Genomic DNA, 22915 nt, shown 5'->3' on the forward strand with positions numbered 1-22915 from the left:
CATTTGGGGTTGAATGACCATTTCACGGGGGTCGCCAAACAAGACTGTCTGCCATTTTTTCCCCTTTTCTTTGGCCACACCACTGGCACCCGGTGATGTATAAGTGGTTGGGGGTCACCACAGCATGGGGAACTGTATTATGGGGTCGCGGCATTAGAAAGGTTGAGAACCACTGCCTTAAACCCTCCCTTAATGGGTCCTATCAGCACCTATTTTTGGACTGAAATTTTTATCCTACTAAGAAAAGCTTGGTGCTCTTCCAACCTCGTAATAGTCCAACGATCAGAGTACTAGGCAGAGAGTTAGGACCTTCGATGTACAGAACTACTAAATTCAGCACCCCACCAAACTTTTGGGGAGGAAAAAAAATCAGCAGAAGTCTCAGTCTGCTCTGTTCTCCATTCTCTAGAGAGACACAAAATGCTAGGCAGAATGGCACTTTTTGTCTTAGAAGTGATGAAAATATGCCAGTGCTAGTTAAAGCGATAGGAAGATAAAGAACAGAGAGTCCATTGCTGGGGAAGGAGATAGAGAAAAAAAGAAGGTTCTACGGAGGGGGAAATGGAGTGAATCTTGGGATAAAGTGCCTAGGAATGTATGTAGGTCCCCTAGAGAACATCTTGCCAGCCCTGGCGGCATGTCAAATGGATGACATATGTCAAAAAGGAGAGGCAGCAGTGTGCTCACACACGTACCATGGATGGATGATACACGGTGACGTCCATCAGATTCCTGACACTTGTTTGAGAGTTAAATCTGAGAACAGATGAGCAGATGGTTCATCTCGGTACAAGCTTACTCTCCCCCATACAGTCTGCTGTGGAATAGCAGAGGTCAAAGAATGTGTGAATTGCCGTAATTATGCCAAATGTTACCACTGCAGCAATGCCCACAACCTTTTCCCATTCCTCAAGGAGAAGAACACATCTTCTAAATGGAGACTAAGGATTCTTAGCATTAAAGGAAGTCCAAAACCATTTTTTAACTTAAGCAACTGAAATACAAATTAGGACTTTGGACCTATCATAACTTATTTAATTTGGGATGGGAAGGAAAAGCAGAAGAAAACTTGTATTACCCATTTTAACTTACAGGGCATTTTTGAATGGTAAAGGAAAAAAGCCAGTATCTTAGTAACCATCAGTAAACAGACTATGGGATAGCATTCTCTGTTAACAACACTGTGATTCTTCTCTTATCAGAATGTTTTATTCCAGGCCCTTGAAGATGCCATGTATTTTGAAAACTAATATAACAAGGAGAAGAACAGACTCTACTAATTCAGACTGTCTAGATAGCCGTTCAGGATTTCAGGCTGATTTTTTTTTTCTAGCCCTCCTTGAATATGCTAGCCTAAGGATTTCTGTAAACAATATTCTGCTACCCAAATAAGTCTCTTCCCATTCATGGTGGTTATATAGTCCTGATTTCTGCCAAGTTTCAATTAAAGGATAACATCTTTCTTGGCAATATTTCAAAGGTGCTCTGGCATCCAATTAATGGATAACAGCTCCCTCCGGCTCTCCAAATCCAACTAAATTCAGCCCAGGAATCCATATCTGTAGTATTCGTAATTTTGCTCTATTGCTCTGTAGGGTTTTTGTGTGTACATAGCAACACAGGTTGTCCTTGACTTAAAACTGGTCTCTCAGTAACTATTCAAATTTAGGACACACCCTTCTCCCAAAAGGGACTTGCAATCCAGTTCCAAAGTTCCAATGGCCAGCCCCCCCATCAGTCACATGACAACATTTTTGATGTTTGGCAACCAGCCCGCATTTACAGCTTGTTTGTAGTGTCCCTCAATTACATGACTGCCATTTACAATGTTGTTGTTGTTTTGCTGAAAACCAGTGTTTATTTCTAGTTTGGGGCAAATTTTCACCCCATAGTGAACTACAGGTTTGTTTAATGACCGTTGGAAAAAAAAGAGAGGTCCTAAAATAGGATCAGTCACCTGATGGCTCACTTTGTGATGATCACAACTTACAATTGTAATTGGCAAACTCCATTATGCAAGAAAACTTGCTGTGTCAAGCAGCGGTCTTTCAACAGACACATCCAACAGTTTTAGGCAACGTCTGGAAAGGAACCTTAGGATCTCGTAGATTTAGAGCCTTCAGTATATTCTAAAACATACCAGAGATTCAGGACAAAGCCATAGCTAAATTATTATAACATTCCTTATCCATGAACATATAATCTGAAAGCAATGCAAGATAGAAGCCAAGATCAGTCTGGTATCTAAGCCAAGAATTAAGAAACAAGCCAGAGTGATTTTAGGACAACAGAGATTTGTCTAATGAACAGCACCATTAAACTGAAGCACAGGGAGCCAGGTTATATCAGGGAAAGGCAACTTTTTCAGGTCTCTGATTGTCCCATTCTAAAATGTACTCCTGAAATTTCATGTGAAAATGCCGAATATCTTGTGAATTCACATAAGATTTTTAAAATGGGGTAAATCTGATAAATAAATCAACAAACAAACCAAGATAAGAACAGTTGGTTCAAGTATGAAATGATTGGACTCAAGGGATTATTACATTAAGCTCTTGGGACTTGAAAGTTTCCAAGTAGCCCATAATCACAAGATGCCATTTTCTTTAAGAATACATTCCATTCTCTAGGACTTGCACAATGCTTTCTAGGATTCAGAGGCACCCTAATCTCTTGATTTAACTCTATTGTGAGGCTCACTGCTGAAAATGGCTCACATCCAAAGCCTCCAACTTCAGGGTCTAGATCTGACAGGCTCATCTCAGGCTATCTTCTTGTCCTGCAATAAGGAGTCAACTGAAAGGGTCATGACATATGGCTTCAGAGACCTTCTGTCTTATGTGCATACGACAAGTCTGATTAAACCACAGTTTTTGTGTCTAACACAATCTAACTTATTGAATAAGAACTGTAGGAGATGACTAGGCTGATCTGGAGGGAGGAGTAAAATAGATCATCAGTCTTGAGTCCTTTTGTACCCACAAGAGATCTAAGTTCAGCCCTCCTTGAATTCTGTTGACTCTTATCTACCACCCGTTTGCTTTGATCATTAGTAATTCAGATTCTTGCAGACAGCATCAGCATACAATAAACTTATATTTATTTTGAACTGCCTGGGCTCCTGATTTTCTGCGCTTGACAAGAACTGCAAATAAATGAAGCTATAATTTGGGAGGGTGGTAGAGAGAGAAAAAGAAACGATATATCAACCCTCTGTGAGAATTTAGTTAGTGTTGCTATTCCTTCAAGCAGCTGTTCAGACAGGGATGGTGCCCAAGTACATGATAACAGATAATGTCTCTGCGCTACTCTAGAGAGTCCAAAAAAGAAAGAGCATAGCAAACAAAGCTTAATGGCTCCTAGTTCAGGATCTCATCCCTTGAGATGTAAAGATAGATGTGTTTGTAGTACTTTGGGACTAAACTAACACTTCTAGCATTTAACAGAATAGCAGCTTAGACATCAGCCAACCAGCTTCTTAACCTCCTCTTATCCCATCCACAGTAAGGAATTGCTGGCTGTTTTTTTTTTTCTAGGAAGTATAGCTAACACTTCAAAGAGGATCTTTCCAAACTTTCTGGGAGACTGAAAACCCATTCCATTTGGTTTTAGATTGAAAAAAAGGTAGAACTATTGAATCTTCCAAGATCGAATTACTTAATTAACTTGTACACCACACATTCTTGAAGGTTCTAAGTGGCTAATTACATAAGAAAGTGCCATTAAAACAAACATGTCAGTCCACCCATAAAATAAATGGAATATCCAAGGATCTCAAAATGGTGCTTAAAAAAAATAGAATTGCAACATAACTGTAATCACTTCTAAAAACATCAAGGAGAGAGACAGCTTGATGTAGTGGTTAAGGCAATAGGCTAGAAAGTGTGAAGCCATGAGTTCTAATCCTGTCTTAGGCACAAAGCCATCTGGGTGACTTTGGACTAGTCAGTCTTTCCTAGCCCTAAAAAGCAAGCAATGGCAAAGCACTTCTGAAAATGCTTCCTAGCAAACTACAGGGACTTGTCCAGGCAGGCACCAGGAGTCAACACTGAAGGAATAATAATAATAATAATAATAATAATAATAATAATAATAATAGTAATAATAATAGTAACAACAATAACAACAACAATAACTGTGCGATTATGGATGAAACGTGTAACAGTGATACCCATTGTCATCAGGGCACTGGGAACTTTGTCCAAAAACTTTGCAAAATACATCAAGAAACTGCAGCTTCCTGCAATAACTCCAGTAATGTTACAAAAAAACTCCACTACTTGGAACATCTTATATTTTAAGGGGGTACCTGGTTGACACCTAGGATACTGGTAGCAACCCATGTCAACCATCAGCGCCAGCCAATTTAAATGTTCAGTTGACTGAGGTTCATGTTTAATGAATAAAAGATAATAATAATAATAACAACAACAGACAAGCACCTGCAACATAACACCCCAGACTTAACAATTGTCAATAAGAAAGATAAAAAAGTCTGGATGGTGGACGTGGCAGTGCCTGGAGACAGCAGAATAGATGAAAAAGAACTGGAGAAGATAACAAAATACAAAGACCTACAAATAGAAATAGAAAGACTGTGGCAAAAGCAAGCAAGGGTAGTACCAATAGTGATAGGCTCCTTGGGTACAATCCCAAAACAACTGGAGCACCACTTGAACACCATTGGCATTGACAAATTCGCTATTAGTCAATTGCAAAAGGCAGCCTTACTAGGAACTGCTTCCATCCTGCGACGATATCTGTAATACCATCAAACATCCACATCCCCTATCCCAGGTCCTGGGTAAGGACTCGATAGGTAGACAAAATGCCAAATCCAGTCTGAACATCTGGCTGACTGTGCGATGATTGATAATAATAATAATAATAATAATAATAGACAGAAAAAGCAATAAGTACCATTAACAAATGAAATTCCCTCCCAAAGAAAAGATGATCCTTATGTATAGCCAGATATTCTCTTTTCTAGAAAGCAGCATGGTCCAGTAATTTATCTGAGTCTAATTGCTCTCCTGGGATGGGAGAGACTAAGTCAAGCAATCTTACAATCTAACGCAGGGATCTCCAAACTTGGCAACTTTTAAGGCTTGTGGACTTCAACTCTCAGAATTCCCCAGCCAGTCCTTGCTAGAGAAGATTCAGGATTAGTCTACTACAGTAATGCAAAAAGGACTTGTACAAACAGCTTCAAGCAATAAAAAAAGCCGGGAGGGGGAGTATTGGATTGAAGGAGTCCCCAGGATTTAGGCTATGTGGGTATTCAAATAAGGGGTCACCCACACACCTCAGAGCAAAATGAGAGGGAAAGAAAACAGCCACATAAAGCCAGGCCAGAAAAACAAACCGTCAGCTGGTGAGCAAGCTTCACCCTTGCGTGCATGTTTTGGCTTCACAGAAGCTTTAATTCTTTTATTGTGCATTAGTATATCTCATAATGCTCAGATAATTTGGAAACAGCCATCCATGTAATGTGTAGAAATTGGCATTGTTGTCTATTCACCATAAAACACAAGACAGAAAATATAGAAAACTACCCATTTATTAGTCTGCTTTCACTATCTTATTTCAGCATCAGCTGCTCACTCCCCCCAAAGCTGCTGGGTCAGAAGAAATATTCTTCCAACTCACATCTTTGCCCACTGACTCAAATTCTTCCAACTTTTTTTTTTTTTTTTTTGAGACAGGGGTGTGTTTGTGCAGATTTAGAACAACAGCCAGCAGCCTTGGTTTCCCCCCTACAAAAAAAAACAAAAACAAAACAGAATGAGCAACAGAGCAACAGAATGTCTGTTCTGCTTTGACCAACCAGAAAGGGGGAGCATGCAGAAAGGGAGGAGAGAACAGAAAAGCTGCCCAAATCGGAGCATTAATTAATTGAGGCTTTTGTTCAATTCCTCAACAAGCATTTAAGAAGTGCGCTGGGTCACGGGGAGTCTGAGATCGCACTGACACAGCAGTTTGGTGCAAGGCAGCCCAATGTTCAGAGAAGGAGCTGTTTGCTTCACGAGGCAGTATCTAGTTTGCGTTACAATATCAGCAGCTCTGCAGCAGCTGCTGCCAGCCAAAACAGCACAGTATCCAGATGCACAAGTCTATAAAGATCCGTCAATTGGTCTATCAGAGATGGGGAGACAAGGGAAGAGATTCCACTGGGACAGTCAGGCCATCTGAAGCAGCAACGTTTGACTAATCTCCATTCCACATAACAAGCAGAGGAATAGCTATGCAAAATGTATGAAGACCCCTGCAGTAGTCCAAAGCTGGTTATTATTATTATTACTTACTATTTATTTGGACTGATTAGCTGCCCAACCCCATCAGACTCTGGGGAGACTCTGAATTCTGGGTAGGAGAAAAGTTGAAAGCATGGGGAACAGGGGACATTTGGGGGGGGGGGATTACCTACCGTAGTTCTGTCACTCGCCTAATATGCTAAGCTGGGAAATATCACAGTTATGGATCAGTGGTACAGCAAGTAGTTTTCTGTGCAAAATATAGCAGGATTAGTTCTTCAGGTAAGCCCAGGAAAAATTCTTGGACTGAAAATTGAATTCAAACCACTGTCAGTCAGTGTAGCAATCGCGCTTAGACTTATATACCGCTTCATAGTACTTTACAGCACTCTCTAAGAGGTTTACAGAGTCAGCAAATTGCCCCAACAATCTGGGTCCTCATTTACTGACTTCAGAAGGAAGGAAGGCCGAATCAACCCTCAGCCTGTCAGGATTGAACTCCTGGCAGTGAGCAGAGCGAGCCTGCAATACTGCACTTTAATCACTGCACCACCATGGTGTAGAGTAGACTATGACAGAAGGAAAGAACTGCTCATTGAAATACAATTCATCTCACTTATCACTCAACATTCTTTACTTGGGACCATTGGTTCATGTTATCTACAGGTTTCATCTTGTCCACTGTCCAATAGTCAACGCGAGCCAACAGTCTACCACACAGAAACATATGCTGCCATCAACAAATACGGAATCAGCAGGTTATAAAAAGAGAAGGATTTTCATGCTGACCATACAGCTGTACCTTGTTGGCAAAAGCAAAGTCCAAGAGCAAGCAGAAGTTCAACAACATAAGAGACAACTGGTTAAGCCAAGCCAACAGAGTGTGCAGCTGGCACATATTGTTTTCAACAATTAGGCAATCAGAGCTCAGTTTGGTAGGCTTAAGATTTCAATGTCCTGTCTAACACTGAATTTTAGGCCACAGAGCACTTTGCAGTTCTCCCTAAGTTGGTATTCACCAGGGTCTTACTTATGAGTCATCCCTGTTAACAAAGAGTTGGCTTTGAGGATGACCTACATTAGTATAGGCAATGGTTAAACCAGCATGTTTTTACCATTAAGTCTTTTTTCCCCAATCTGAAGAAATAAAATGGAAATGAGATCTTACCTAAGCTTTCTCTGAATGTCTAGAAGCAACTAGCAGCTCAATGTGTATTACTATTGCTGTTCTACCACTAGAACAATGGTAGTCAAGGCCACCTTTAATCTTGTTGAGGCATTGAAGGCCATAACACAGATATGGCTACTTCACTCATGAAAATGGAACAGTGTTTGGCCATATTTTGGGGTATCCATTTTAAATGGTGACTGGACAGCCATTTGTCTGAAATGGTATAGGGTTTCCTGCCTGAGCAGAGGGTTGGACTAGAAGACCTCAAAGGCACCTTCCAACATCATCATCATTATCATCAACATCATCATCATCATCATCATTTCAACTTTCATGTTTGTCATTAACTCTTTAGTTTGAAGCTACTTTTTTTTTTGGTCCTAGTCGCCCATCCCTTCCATTTCTCTAACAGAGATTGTTGTAAGGATTACAAGATAACACTTGGTCTGTTACTTGATCTCTTCTAAATAGCTATATAAATTAAATGCCTTTATTACATTGAATGTGCTGAGGCAGCAGCAACAGCCACTGCAAATCCTTTGCTTGGAAAATGTTAATCTATCACTCAGTGTCAAAAGGAACAGGGTTTTGCATGTAAATGTCTAAGATTTAATTTCTGGAACTTGAGCAGTTATTTATTTGTAAATGTTGGGTTTGGGGATGAGCCTTGGAAAGAAGTTGCAAGTTAACATAAGTCATCCTTCCTGATATGGTTATTTCCAGAAGTGATAAACAAAATTCCCAGAAATCCCAAAGTTAAATAGTGGTAGATGAATGGTACAAAATGTATTTTCCCCTATTTCTGGGAATATGAAGTATCCAAGATCACGATCTAAACAAATGACAACACAGAAAGATGCCTTACAATGTGCCTAAATCACTACATAGTAACACAAACATGCAATGTAACATAAACACTACATTGACTGAATATAAATAGGTATTCATCAATTCCCCAACTATTCCCAATCTATTTCCATTCACATCTTCATTTTTATAGCCAATCCATCTGCAACCTGCTACTTCAAGAATGTTTTAAAAATTGGGCCCAAAATTACAGAACAGCAGCAACACACACAAACTACAGACCCACATTTAAAGGATAAGCTTTGGTCTTCATGTTCCTTACTCATCCTTACAATTCTAGATACTCTAAGGCCAATATTGGCCAGATCAAAATTGGGCACCTTTATGCTGTGTTTTACATTATTTTCCCCCCTGACACTTGTTCTCTGAAACTGCAAAAAATCTCACAGTTAATTTCATGAGATAATCTTAGAAGATTTCTACATTTCCATCCAGGATTTTGACTTTAAAAAAAAAATTCCTATTTTCCAAATGGGGAAGCCTTTGACACCACCAACGGCTATCTGGGATGTTACGTTTAATGCCACTATCTGGCATAATGGTTTCCTATGTTCTGCAGTTTACTCCTGGGCTAAAAAATCTTTTATCTTCTTAACTAGTATCCATCACTGTTTGTGGACATTATTCTGTGGGTTGATGCAAGCCAAGAGTGTGTTCTTTATTTATTCAATCTTCACAATGAAACTTTGGAATCCATCCTGATTGAAATGAAAAAGCTCAATTTCCATCTCTAGAGTCTTCCAATATATATATATATATATATATATATATATATATATATATATATATATATATATATATATATATATATATATATTTAAGCATCAGAGTCCAAATAGATATCTTTAGAGCAATGATAGCATCCATTATTTTCCTTCTCCTTTTCTTGTTTGGATACATCTAAGAATCCCAGAGCATTTTTTTTTCCTCAGAGGAGGCTGATTGCTTCAAAGAGACACAGTTAATGAAATTAAAAGCCCCTGGTGGTGCTTAAACAGACACTCTGTTGTGTCACAATAAACCAGCTAGTGTAACTTCCATCTTTATCTGACAAGATAAGCTTCTCAGGCCATTTCAGAGGGGAAGCCCAGAGAAGGACCCCCTCTGGCTACTGTCCAGCCTTTCAGCCTGTCCTCTGGACTGTCTCAACTCATTGGGCTTCAATATAGTACTGATGAAAAGGGCATTCTCTGATCGGCTGCCTATCAACCAGCCAAGATACTTTTTACAGCAGCTGTGTTCTACCAGTTCAATTTGGCAAAAGGGGATTGGCTTCAGATATTTCCACCAAGGGAGAAAAGAATTCTCTCCTCTCACCCAGGAAATACTAAGGGGTGTAGTGTGTGTGTGTGTGTGTGTGTGTGTGTGTGAGAGAGAGAGAGAGAGAGAGAGAGAGAGAGAGAGAGAGAGAGAAGGGAAGGAGAGGAAGAGGAAGAGGAAGAGGAAGAGGAAGAGAAGGAGAAAGAGAAAGAGAAAGAGAAGAATAGGAAGAGAAGAGAAGAGAAGAGAAGAGAAGAGAAGAGAAGAGAAGAGAAGAGAAGAGAAGAGAAGAGAAGAGAAGAGAATGTTCTGTCTATTTTGGTCCAATCACTCTCCAGCAGCCTTCAGCCAACCTGGCTTCCCATCTTCAATTAAATCCCAAGGAAAGACACCCAGAAGGAATTTTTCTCATAAATCTTCTTTTTTTAAAAAAAATAAAATAAAAATAAATCAAAGAACGTGGATAGCCAAGGAGGCTACAGAGAGGATGAAACAATAGGTCACAGAAAACACACCAAGGAAGAAGTCAGTCAAAACCTCATCCAGAGAAACTCCCAAAAAATCTTCAAGCACTTGAGAGAAAAGAAGAGCGACAGAAGAACCCTTCTTATCTTAAGGAAAGACAATGGGAAATAGCAAGGCAGATTTTATCCCCAACGTTAGTACGAGCAGTGAAACGAATGGCCACTGCACACAGCCGGTTGCTTGAAGGCGAAAGAAACAGCCCAATTAAAGTGGTCGGGGTGACTCCAGTCCAGGGAGTGAAAGGGGATTCCACTTTGTAGATCTGTTTCAATGGGGGGGGGGTTGACAGAATTGCCCCATCCGAGCCTTCTCTAAGCCTGCTAGAAGCCCAGTGATTTGGCAAGATCAGCAAGGAGAGGAGGGTGTTGTTTTGGGTTCTTTGACCACATGGTTTCTCAGCTGCAGCCTCTTGATTATTAAGCAGACCCATTAAGAATGTTATGGTCTTCTTCGGAATAGGATAGAAATGTATTCAATGCCATGCTTGCACATGCTATGAAAAGAGCCCTTGCTATTCAAGCGAAGGATCGTTTAGCCAGCACCCTGCTTCCAACTGCAGATAAATAAAAAGTATCTTGAAAATTTAAAGCAGTAACCAACAGTGGATTGGACAGTTGATGGAATACTTCCCTTGAAGATGGAAGCTTCATTTGGCTGTCGTAGTGGGTAGCCCCAGAGATTGTGGTTGTCCGAATTCTTCCTAGAGTCTACCGTTAATCCCTTTTAAAGAAAAGTCAGATCCTTTTCTGCTTTGTTTCTTAGCCCCCAAATGCAAAAGGGTATTTTTGCAGCATCATACTAGTCAGAGAAATATCCAGTGTATCTTTTCTCTTAGCTATTTCAAAAAGGCCAAGGTGAGATCAGGAGTAGAGTCAGATTTCCAGCTAGGCTAACCACCTCTAACCTTTTCCTGGGGAGAAAAAATAAAATAAAATGTGTTCTTTTGAAAGGGAGTATAAAACATCTTTGCTTCTTTTGGACTATGGAGAAGGTCCTCCACCTATTCAACTAACAGCTTGATCAGCGTTTCCAAAGCAGTCAAGTTATTTCCTGGATACAAAAGATTCACATAATCATATCTCCCCCAGCAGTCCAGATTATGATATAGACACACAAAATACTAAGAAGACATCGTTTCGTTTATAAATGGTGGTGAATTACAGGAGAACAAGAGGGGGAAAGTGAAAACTGGGGAAGATGCCTCTGAAAGATGAGAAGGCCCAGAATCCCCAGGCTGAGAACATCCATATAGGGTTTTTTTTATTATTTTTTTCCTGATGTTATCTAGAAACCATCCTGTACTGTAAAAACAGGGATACATCTGGGAACTGAATGCAGGACTAGTTCCAAAGTTGGCTTCTCTGATTCCTTGGGGAGATGGGGGGGGGGAATGTGGGAAGAAAAATAGCAATAAAAGGAAAGTTACTAAGGGCAGGATGGGTTTAAAAGCAACCACTCTCCCAATCATCTCTAGCAAGTTAGTATTGTCTCCAACCGACCATGCAGGAAAATATTTGGAAACAGAAATATTCTTCTCTCTCTCTCTCTCTCTCTCTCTCTCTCTCTCTCTCTCTCTCTCTCTCTCTCCCCCCCCCCATGCTACCCACCTCTCTAGGGTCTAGTAACTTTTGGGAAGTTATTTGCAAGGCCAAGGGCCAGCCTTTAGGATCTACCCAGCCCAACAGAAACACAGAGAGCTCATCTTACACGATTTTAAAATGTCACCTTTTTAACTTCTGTGCACCATGAAGGTCTCATTGCCAAAAGAAGCACACACAAAAAAATATCGCATACACATTGGGGCAATTTAGCCCTGAGCTCTGTTAGAGCCGCAAAGCACCTCCCCTCTTCCAAAGATGGGGAAGAAAGGGAAGAAAACAGCAACCTAAAGTCATCCATCTGTCGTCCCCCTCCCCCCACTTCTTCTATGAAGTGTGTTGTGCCACTGGGATATTTAATTAATAAGAATAACCACCACCCCCTTTCTCATTAGTCATTGCTATCTTTTCCTGCATTTCACTGCCTAATAATCATAATAATGAGCATCCCACATTCCTCATCCTGAAAACCCCATCCCTGTGGGAGTCCCATGGGTTGCTTACACAGGAGTATCACGGAGGACTCTCCCCCTCCCCCTCCCCACCCAATAAGCCTACTTTGGTCTCTGTCAATGACGGAAGAGGGGTTTTTTTTTTTTGCCCCATCCACTTGTCTATAAACAAGCATGCGTGTGTATTAGCCCAATGCAGAAAGCCAAGCTGAGAGGTGTTTGATATGATTCATATTTGCAATCTAGGTTGATAAAACTTGTGAAAAGAGGGAGGAGAATGATGGTTCCTTTCCCTCCCAGCCTCACCACCACCACCACCACCACCACCACCACCACCACCACCACCACCACCACCGTTTAATGGGATTTTATGTGGTGTTTCATCCACTGGGATTTCCTAACAAGGCGAAAGGAGGAAGTTGATTTTCCAGATAAAGCAGCAAAACACACCACTAAAAAAAAAATATCTCGGCTTTCAACAGCCCCCAACCTCAGGCCAGCTACTGGGGAATCAAAATATGCACAGCTTAAAGGGAAGAGAGAGAGAGAGAGAGAGAGGAGCTATGAGAGAAGGGACTGATTCTGGAATCAGACACCTTTGCAATTAAAATGTGTTTGTGTGTGTGTCAGTGTCTGGGTGTCTGTACTGTGCCTGTGTGTGTGTGTGTGTGTGTGTGTGTGTAAAATAACTTGAATATGGATTACTTTATGTAGGACAATTATTTCCCAAAGGTCATTTTAGGCAGACACAAGCATGAATTTGTGTGTGTCCCTCTCTCTTTCACTCTCTGGGCATATATATCTGCAGTGTTAATAGGGTCGTGTGTTTTTTTTTTTTTTTCTTTAAAAAAAAAAAAGCATCAACAAGGACAGAGAGACCAGTATGAAAGGAAGGGGTGGGAGAAAAACTCCTGTGATCATGGAGAGAGAGAGAGGGAGGGAGGGAGGGAGGGAGAGAGAGAGAGAGAGAGAGAGAGAGAGAGAACACACATATTCTCACAGATTCTTCTTTGCACACAGTTACAGCAAGCTCGAGATTGTGGGTGACTGAAAGACCGGTTCTCCGCCACACAAACGCTTACAAGCCCCTCTCCCAATTGCCCTCGAGTTTGCTGGCAAACCCCTTTCCCGACTCCATGGCCCTTTCGTGCTTTTTTTTTTCAAACTGTTGCTTCCCCCCCCCCCCATGGAGGGAGGCTCCCAGGATTTGCGGGGGAGGAGGGGAAAGGATGCTAAATCTGCATTCAGCGAGACGCAGAGGTCCCATCACCTAACCTTCTTCCCCAGCAGGCGAGTCGCGGGACAGAAGCGGTGGCCCAGAGGGGCGTCGGGTACCCCATCGGGCAGAAGCCAAACCTTCGCTTCTCTTAATCGCACCCCACCCCTGCATTCTCCTTTACAGTCACCACACATTCGTATTTGGACACACGGGGGGGGGAGGAAGGAAGGAAGGAAGGAAGGAAGGAAGGAAGGAAGGAAGGAAGGAAGGAAGGAAGGAAGGAAGGAAGCGAGAGAAAAAGAGGGAGAGCCGAGCCGAGGGCGAAAGAGGGACTTACATCGAAGTGATATTCCTAGAGATATCCGTGATGTTGATGCTGGCATTTCCATTGGTGGATCCCGAATCTTGCCCCTCCAGCAGAGGGAAGAGGTTGCCGTCGTCCGGTTTTTTGCAACTGATGTCGGTCTTGTTGCAAAGGCAGTTGGCAGGGCAACCCCAAACGGAAACCAAGTAGTCCCCCCAAATGCTCCAGAGCCAGAAAACCTTCCAAAAACTACATTTGGTCGGACAAAACGAGACATCCATCTTCGATCGGTGGGGCTTTATTTAAAAAACACAAAAAAAGACACACACAGAGGGGGGGGGAGAGAAAGAGGAGGAAAGATTGCGAAGGGGAAGAAGAAGAAGAAGAAGGGGAGGGAGGGAGCAGCGTAGAAGGCGAGGGGAAAGAGAGGTTTGAAGGGAGGGGGGAGAAGAGAAAGGGAGGGGGGAAACCTCAACCCCCCCCAAAAAAACACCCACCCACCCCAAAAAAACCCGAAACCCACCCACCCCCAAAAAAACCACCCTCAAGCGATCGGAGCAAGAGAAAATCCTGGCGCCGTTGAAACCATGTTGGCCGAGCGGAGAGGCTGTAATTCCCTCTTACAAGCGCGGTGCGCCAGGCATAGCGGCTGGTGGAGAGATGCGCGCGCGTGAGCGGGGTGTGTGTGTGTGTGTGTGTGTGTTTGTGTGTCTGTGTGTGTGCGTGTGTGGTGGCGTGGGGAGGGGGGGGTTGCGCGCGTGTCCCGATGCCTTGTTGATCCTCCTCTCTCTCTCTCGTTGGCTGGCTGGCTGGCTGGCTGCTCTTCTCTAGACTTGTGAAGATTGCAAGAGAAGATTCGCAGCGGCACGGAGGAGGAGGAGGAGGAGGAGGAGGAGGAGGAGGAGGAGGAGGAGGAGGAGGAGGAAGAAGAGGAGGAAGAAGAGGAGGAGGAAGCGAGGGCGGTCGGGGTGGGGGGGTAGGGGGGCTCCTATACTGATGCTCCAAGTCCCCAAGTCCCACCTACTGGGCAGAATGAAAACTGAAACACCTGCAGGAAGAAAAAAATAAAAAGCACCGGGCAGTGGAGGGGGGGGGAAGAGAGAGAGAGAGAGAGAGAGGGAGGGAGGGAGGGAGGGAGGGAGAGAGAGAGAGAGAGAGAGAGAGAGAGAGAGAGAGAGAGAGAGAGAGAGAGAGAGAGAGAGAGAGAGAGAGAGAGAGAGAGAGAGTCACGAATCACCGCCTTCCCACGCCCAGCAGTGCTGCAGAAGGGAAGCGGCGCCCAACCGGCCAGGTTGTGACTGTGGGCGGTTGATAACAGCCGCGGTGTCCCCCCCCCCCCAACGCCGTTGGCACTCGTGACTCCGGCTCGGCGCGTTTGGCAATTGCTTTGGCAATGCCCGGGATGCAGCGTCCCCCTGTCTCTGGGCACGGCGGAGATGAGTTGGAGGTGGGGGGGGGTCTTCCAGCTTCGGCTTCTGGTTGTTTCGGAAGTTGGGTGGGCTTCTCGGACCGATCGGCCGGCGGTGTGGTGGGTCAAGACCGAGGGAAGGCGGCGATCCGCCAAAGCGGGCGCCTCCTTTTTTTTCCTCTTCCGCGGAAACACGCGTGGGCTGCGGACGCCGCGGTGCGGGCCCCTGATAGCCCTCCCTACTACAGAACAGCAGGGTCCCCTGACGTGGGAACGAGCCCGCCTCGTGGCGGTCCAGCTGGGTTTACTTCCAAGTAAACGTCAGAAAGGATCGGCCAGGTGCACGTGGGAAAAAAGGGTCCCCCGTCGGGATCGCCACCAATGCGAGAAAGCGAGCTCGTCTGTTGCTAGATCTCCAAAACACTCCTTCCTCGTAATCCCCCCATCCTTCCTTCCTTCCTTCCTTCCTTCCTTCCTTCCTTTTTCTTTTTTCTTTCTTCCCTTCCTTCCTTCCTTCCTCTTTCCTTTTTTCCTTCCTTCCTTCCTTCCTCTTTCTTTTTTCTTTTTTTCCTTTCTTCCTTTCTTCCTTCCTTTTTCTTTTTTTCTTTCTTTCCTTCCTCTTTCTTTTTTCCTTCCTTCCTTCCTTCCTTCCTTCCTTCCTTCCTTCCTTCCTTCCTTCCTTCCTTCCTTCCTTCCTTCCTTCCTTCCTTCCTTTTCTTCTTTTTAAGTTCTGCAATCTGACAGAAAACAATCCCTGGTACATAATCCGGGAAGAATTGACGAATAGAAAACAAACTAAAAAGAAAAAAAAGTCGCGAGTGTATTCGTCCCAGATTTAAAAACAAAAAGTAAAAAAACACACACCATCACCGGGTATTATTTTTACCAAGATCGTCCAGCTTCCGAACAGAAGAAGACATATGGGGGGGGGGGGAGGAAGTGGCGGAGGAGAGGGAGGAGGAAAAAACTAGGGCCGGGAAGAAGTTGAGACATAAAAACCCGGGTGGAACCAGTTTGCGAGATGGGAGGAATCTCTCCCTATATCTTTGAACGCAAGTAACGGTTGGATGTAAAAACCCAGATAGGGGATGAAAGAGAAGGAAAGCAGGGAGTAAGGGTACCCTGGAAAGGGCTGATCTCCAAGATAGATCAGGAGATTGTGTGTGTGTGTGTGTGTGTGTGTGTGTGTGTAGTGTAGTGTAGTGTGTTACCAAAAGCTGGAGTGAATTAAGATTCAGGGTGCATTTTGGGGGACATGCAAAATTCCAGGCAGATCAGAGCCCTGTCTAATTTGCTTTGCATCTCTATCATTTGTGTGTGTGTGTATGTGTGTGTGTGTGTTCCATCCTGCTTTTTCCCCCTACTCCTCCTCCATCTCTTTTAATAGTCTCTTGTTTCTGCTCCTTTGCACACAGACGCAAGATTGATCAGCGATCAGACTTGTACTCTTCAGCTTTAGGACAAGGGACTTTACAGGTGTACCCTCCTTTTAAAGATTTTGGATTTCTTTCTTTTTTTGCAAGCCCAGGAAAATAATTGCTACATCCCCACAGGGGAAATGCAAGGGGTGGGGGTGGGGAGATGGAACTGCATTGGGAAGCATAGCTTAAAAAAAAAAAAAAAAACCTCTTTTAATAAGGTTTCTAAACCCTACTCCTAAATTATAACCAGCAGCCTATTTCATTTTTGCATCAGAAAAAATAGTTTTATAACATTAAGCCCTATTTTGCAAGGAAATCCATAATTTACCGTTCTTCTACCAGTGGTTTTTTTGAACATGGTCAACCTTAAATAAAGATGGCTGAGTTCACCCGTCCAATTGTTTATCCATTGACTGATTAACAAACTACTATTGCCCAGGTTGGCAGGGGAGTATGTGAATCTGGAGAAAACCCATTTAGATCAGACCTGTGATTCGACAGAGGCTTCCATTTTAATTCAGAAAACTGATAGCCAAATCAAATGGTTGAATTGATTTGAGCTTCCAGATCAATTAAAAAAATTAGGACATATGCAGACATGATCTGAATCAATTTGGAAGCAAATCAATCTGCCTTGCCAATACAATTCATAAATCTGACTTGGAGGTTCAATTAAATTACCTTAGAATTGCATCTCTGAACTGAATAATTGAATGGTTCATTCAAAACCCGGCATAAAAACTATGGTTACCAAATCCAGGTCACCCAGTAAACTAACCAAGTAATCCTTATTGCTGCTCGCTGTAATCTCACCAGACAATATTTTTCATGTAGAAATTTCCAGATTTGATTCTTGTCATTTCCAAGTAAGTCTAAGAAAAAATCCTGCCGGAAGCCCTGTGAGACTCATAATACTGCAGCGCATGGATCTGGCCTAGGAAGATTGCAATATATCTGCCAACTATTTGACAGTCACAATAGACATAAAATAAAAGCAAGGAAAACTGAAACAAGAGAAAGCATTGGTGTTTGGTTATTATTATGGTTGGTTGCACTGTCAGTCAGATGTTTAGACTGGATTTGGTATTATCCAGCTGTTCAGTCCTTCCCAAAAACCTGAAGTAGGCAGATGTTGTTTGATAGTGTTAAAGTTATCATTACAGGATGTAAGCTATTGCAAGTGAAACCTTTTGCAATTGACTGATAGTGAGTTTATCAATGCCTATGATGTTCAAGTGGTTTTTCCGGATGTTTGGGGATTGCACCCAAGACACCTATTGCTATAGGTCAGGGGTCCCCAAACCCCGGTCCATGGACCAGAAACAGGTCCACACAAACAAGCAAAGCACCATCCGTGGGATGCAGGCAGCACACAAAACTATGCACTCCCCATGTCCGCGGAAAAATCTCTCTCCACGGAACCGGTCCCTGATGCCCAAAAGGTTGGGGACCTCTGCAATAGGTAATACCTTTGCTTCCTTTTGTCACTGTTGTTCTATTTTTATTTGTAGGTCTTTGCATTTTGTGATGTCTCTCCAGTTCTTTTTTTTTCTTGTTTTGCCGTCTTCAGGTATCGCAAATGTTCCCTATGCAGATTTTTTGGTCTTTCTTATCAACAGTTGTTTAAGTCTGGGTTGTTGTGTGGCAGCAGCTTGCCTGTTTGAATTCTAAAGTTCCCAGATCACTTTAACGTCTTCCTTTTCTATTACTTTGTGTATTTTGTAGTCCCAACAGTTCTTGCTTGCAGGCAAATGGTATTTCTTGCAGATATTCCAATGCATTGGTTGCTGCTACTTTGTCATGCCGTTGTTGGTAGTCAATCTGCGTGATCTTCTTGCTTCTTCAGCTTCTTTGCAGAGGCAGCACTTGCTGTCTGATGCTGCCTTCTCAGTTTTGGCTTTGTATTCATTTGTTCTTAAGGCTTGGTCTTGTGCAACCAGAATTCAACTTTCCTCCTCTTAGTCATCACCAGATTTTCATTATCTGCTTTGACTGCTAGGGTTGTGTTTTTTTTAATGGCCATATAATACATTGCCTTGTCATGTCTCTTTTCTGTTTTCAATTGGTCATTCTTCTAGGCACGTTTGGCCTCTTTGATATTCAGCAAGCCTTCATGGTTTACAGGCTTCGGTGCATCTTCTTCACTGTCCTTCAGATATTCTTCCAATGTTCTCTTTTCTTCTTCACCTGTCTGGTGTACTTACAACGTTCCATGCCCACCTATGCTGCTTGGCAAGTAGAGTCAATGTTGCTGCATGGTTGAAGGGCATGATTTAATTTACATTATTTTTCTGCTGTCTGGGACTTCTAGTTCTGCTTAAATCCAACACACTATTCCAGTTGTGTATCAAATGAATTGAATTGTCCAATTATTAATTACCTTGAGGGTATTTCCTCCACTGAGTTTGGACTTTAAGATCTTCTCTCTCTTGATATATTCGCTAACAACCTTCTTCTTGACTTCAGTGTGATATTGTTTCTTTACTTGCCAATCTCTGGATGCGAGGAACCTCACATTCCTAGCCCATAATCCTTAGTCAAGTAACTCCACATGATAGGAGTGATAGGTTTGAAGTTCATATATATATGGAAGACACCAGTTTGGGGGTATAATGATGTCAGCAATTTCAGCAAAAAAAACAAAAAACAAAGTTAGAATAATTGACAAAAGTAGCTCTGTTGATTTACTGGAAATTACAGGAGGAGGGTAAAAATGATATGAAACTATTTTTTCCTCAACATGGTACATTCTGGGTAGAATAGAAAAGGCAAGTCCCAAAATTCGTAGCTAGAATTATTAATAAAGAATTTTGGGAGATATCACATGATCAAACTTAAGAGATACTGAAGTTATAGAAAATGGTTGCGACTGAAGTTATAGGAAATGGTTGGGAAATAACAAGGAATGGAGAAATAAACAAAGCTGGATTGTCACTTGGTGATTTTCCAAGAATACATCCAGTTGAGGCTCTGAGAAACAGTATTCAGTATTGTGGACCCCAGACTAGAGTATTATTCTGTGCTGAAGAAATTGCAATGTCATTAAAGCATAACTGGTGAGTTGCAGTCATAATCATTAACCAAAATGGAGGGGAAAAATTCTTGAGTAATAGCTAAAATGCTTTAAAAAGACAGGAGGGTGATTCTGGATTTCATTTTTATTTGGGTCCCTTGAAATCTGTGAATCAGTTGCTGCAGATGGAGGCCAGCTTTCCAAGTGGCCTGTGTCGGCTGGGTCTTTAACAGCAGCTTGATTGGCAGGCATTACTGGATGATCATCCTTAATATCGCCATCCTATAAAAGCTTTTGCTTGCTGGTTTCTACTGTAATGGTCACATAAACAGGCTTACTTGGTCTTTGGAAAGGAGGGGTAAGAGGGTGGATTAAATAAATGCAGGATGGATAGGTCTATCTGCGGCTTTTAATGGTTGATTGTCTTTGGGATTCATTTTCTCTCCTCAGTCTTTTTTGTTATATTGTTCAGTTTTACTCACCATCTCAAATGTTCACTTCGGCAGGAAGTGGGGTATACATTAAATAATAGTGTTAATTTTGATGACCGTTGAAAGCCTACAGAGCTTTTGGTATTAAATAAGTACTCTGTACATCCCCTTCTGCTTTAGACTGCAGGCTGGCCAATGGTGTGGGATGATGGAAGTTGTAGTCCAACTATATGAGGAAATAAAAACCCTGATATCTTGCAAAGCAGATTTTGGCACAGTGTTCATCTGCTCTGTATTATATCCCGTAGGATTATGGTCTTTTTGCAACCTACATTTATAGATAGATAGTGATATTACATCTATATCCACTTTTGGTTATCTTGGGGTTCTTCCAAATAATAGATGATGTCAGTTTGGCACTTAAGGAATGGCACTCAATTACCTCCTAATTATTAAATACTACTGCTATCTATTTTATTAATGTTAATAAATGACATTTCATTTATTTCTATACCTCCTTTCAGTCCCTTCCAATATAAAGTGTTAAGAGCATTTATGTATTATGGGAATTCATTTCTATTCTTCTCATATAAATACTATGATCAAATACTTATAGACCTAAGTCAAAAGGGTAACAGGAAAACTTTTGTCTCCATTATATTGAGCTCAATACAGTAAAGTGAAATGAATTGACTAGACTTTGAAATCTTAGTAAATCTTGGTAAATTGAAATAGACTGGATCAGACACTTTTCAATCAGAAGATCATACCATTTATTACTCAGAACACACACAAACACACAAACTCAAAAAAAAAATAGTATGGATTTCATAGTCTGGAATGACATAGCAAAATTATACTTGGGTACAATGCAGTCAAGTGACTGAACAATATCGATTAGCTTTTGCAGACAAAATCTTTAATATGTCAATTATCCAAGTTTATGCTCCCACCACTGATGCAAAAGTAGAGGAGTTGATGAGTTTTATAGTCAAATTCAGTCTGAGATTGGCGGAACATCCAGAGCAAAAAAAAAGAGCTGCTTGTAGTTGGAGATTGGAAAACCAAAACTGGAAATAGTAAGGAGAAAATATGTAATTGGACTGCATGAAAATGATGTATCAGTTTCAGCCAGTCCAATGATTCCATTGCTAACACAGCCTTCAAGCCATCAAGGCAATGCCTGTATGCATTGACTTCATCAAAAAGGGGCCACACTGAAATAAAACTGACTGTATTATTCATACAAGGACATGGAAGAGCTCAATTATTACAGCAAAGATGTGACCAGCAGCTTACTGTAGGATAGCTCACAAACAAGTTCCAAGTCAAGCTGAAGCAGAACAAAGCCAACCAGTTTCCACAATGCAATCTTCATTTTCAAGGAAAGCATCAGGAAATGCTTTGCAGACCTGAAGCTCACTGATAGGTACATTACACAAAGGCACTGTGTAAAGAAATAAAAAAGAAAAGGAAAGTGACAACAGACTGCCAAAGACCAAGAAACAGAAGAAAGTTAACTGGATATCAGAACAAGCTGTAAAAAAAAGTTCCACAAGAAGACAAGAGAAGCCCAAGCCAAGAAAAACAAAGATTTCAGGAAGGAATTCAACAAAGAAGTTCAAAGATATTTTTTTTTAGAACAGACAAAAAGCAGTATTACAACCTCTGTAAAGATACTGAAGATGGAAATGAATATAGAAAAACAAGGTAATTCCAGATAACCGTTTCTGAACTCAGAAGGACTTTCCAACTTGTTTGGTAAAAGATGCCAGGGGACCAAACAAGTAAACAATTAGAGCAGGGGTCTTGAAACTTAGCCCTTTTATGACATGTGGACTTCAATTCCCAGAATTCCTGGCTAAGGAATTCTGGGAGTTGAAGTCCACAAGTCATAAAAGGGCCAAGTTTCAAGACCCCCGAATCAGAGTATCAACTGGTCAACTGGTCAGAGTAACTGATTACAAGATTTTTTAAAAATGAAAGTGAAGCCAAAATGCTGTAGAATTGTCAACATCCAAGATACCTGAGAAAATATTCCCCATTTACAAAAAAAAACAAAAACCTCTAGTAGTAGAATATGGTAGCTCAGCACTCTAGTCCTTGCCAAGTCAGAAGGCTGCAAAAATTGATGGAATGTCTACAGAAATATGGCAATCAACAGAAGAATCAGTCAAAAGTTTCAACCAAACTATGCCATCAAATCTGGAGAATAACACAATGGCCAATAGACTGGAAAAGATCTATCTACATACCAATAATGAAGAAAGGAGAACTGTTGTGCGACATCCTCAATTTGTGCGACATCCTCAATTTCTTATACTAGCAAAATAATGCCTAATGCCTAATGTCCAATGCAAATTAGAAGCCTACATGGAAAGGGAGATTCATGCTGGATAATTAATCCTTTTCCTCCTCCTCCTCCCCCCCTCCCATTTGATTGCATACTTTGTGCTTATTTATTCAACTAATACACTGATCACATATTAATGGAGCTTTGATTGGGGAAAAAAATGAACATAGTTTTAAAAATGGAGCAAGAAATATCAATAAGCTGCACTACACTGATAACACTATTATGACAGTTGAAAATGCAAACGATCTGAAAGCTCTAAGAATGAAAATCAAGGAGGGCAGTGAAAAAAAAATGGGACAAAAATTAAACGTAAAGAAAATTAATGACGACACATAAAGAGACCAGCCTTGGAATTTAGAAGGAAAATAGTGAAATGGGGAGTAGTTGCTGCCTTTGAGAACTGGCTAGTCCCCAATAGCAGTGATTCACCTGACAACTGTGGCAAGGAAAATTGTAAAATGGGGCAAAGCTGGCTTAACAACTGTCTTGCTTAGCAACAGAAATTTTGGGCTACGTTTTGGTCATAAGCTGAGGACGTAAGTAGTGCAGAAGGGGGTAGGCAGAAATCCTTCTCTTCTCTAGTAACTTCCTTCTTCTACCTCCAGTGTAATCTGGGAAGTCCATAAATGCTTTCCT

At 41.7% G+C, this 22915-nt stretch overlaps 1 protein-coding gene across 2 annotated transcripts in view; it reads right to left on the reverse strand.

The window, feature by feature from the left end:
* NTRK3 (neurotrophic receptor tyrosine kinase 3) overlaps positions 1–13975 on the reverse strand; it is a 295014-nt gene extending 281039 nt beyond the window's left edge. For both annotated transcript variants that reach the window (XM_039358815.1, XM_039358816.1), the window contains exon 1: positions 13684–13975. In XM_039358815.1, coding sequence (XP_039214749.1) covers positions 13684–13931 — 248 coding nt within the window. In that variant the 5' untranslated portion in view covers positions 13932–13975. The remainder of the gene's footprint in view (positions 1–13683) is intronic.
* Between the last annotated feature and the right edge of the window lie 8940 nt (positions 13976–22915).

This window comes from Crotalus tigris, unplaced genomic scaffold, assembly GCF_016545835.1.
Source record: "Crotalus tigris isolate CLP2741 ecotype Arizona unplaced genomic scaffold, ASM1654583v1 scf7180000019068.10715455, whole genome shotgun sequence".
NCBI lineage: Eukaryota > Metazoa > Chordata > Lepidosauria > Squamata > Viperidae > Crotalus > Crotalus tigris.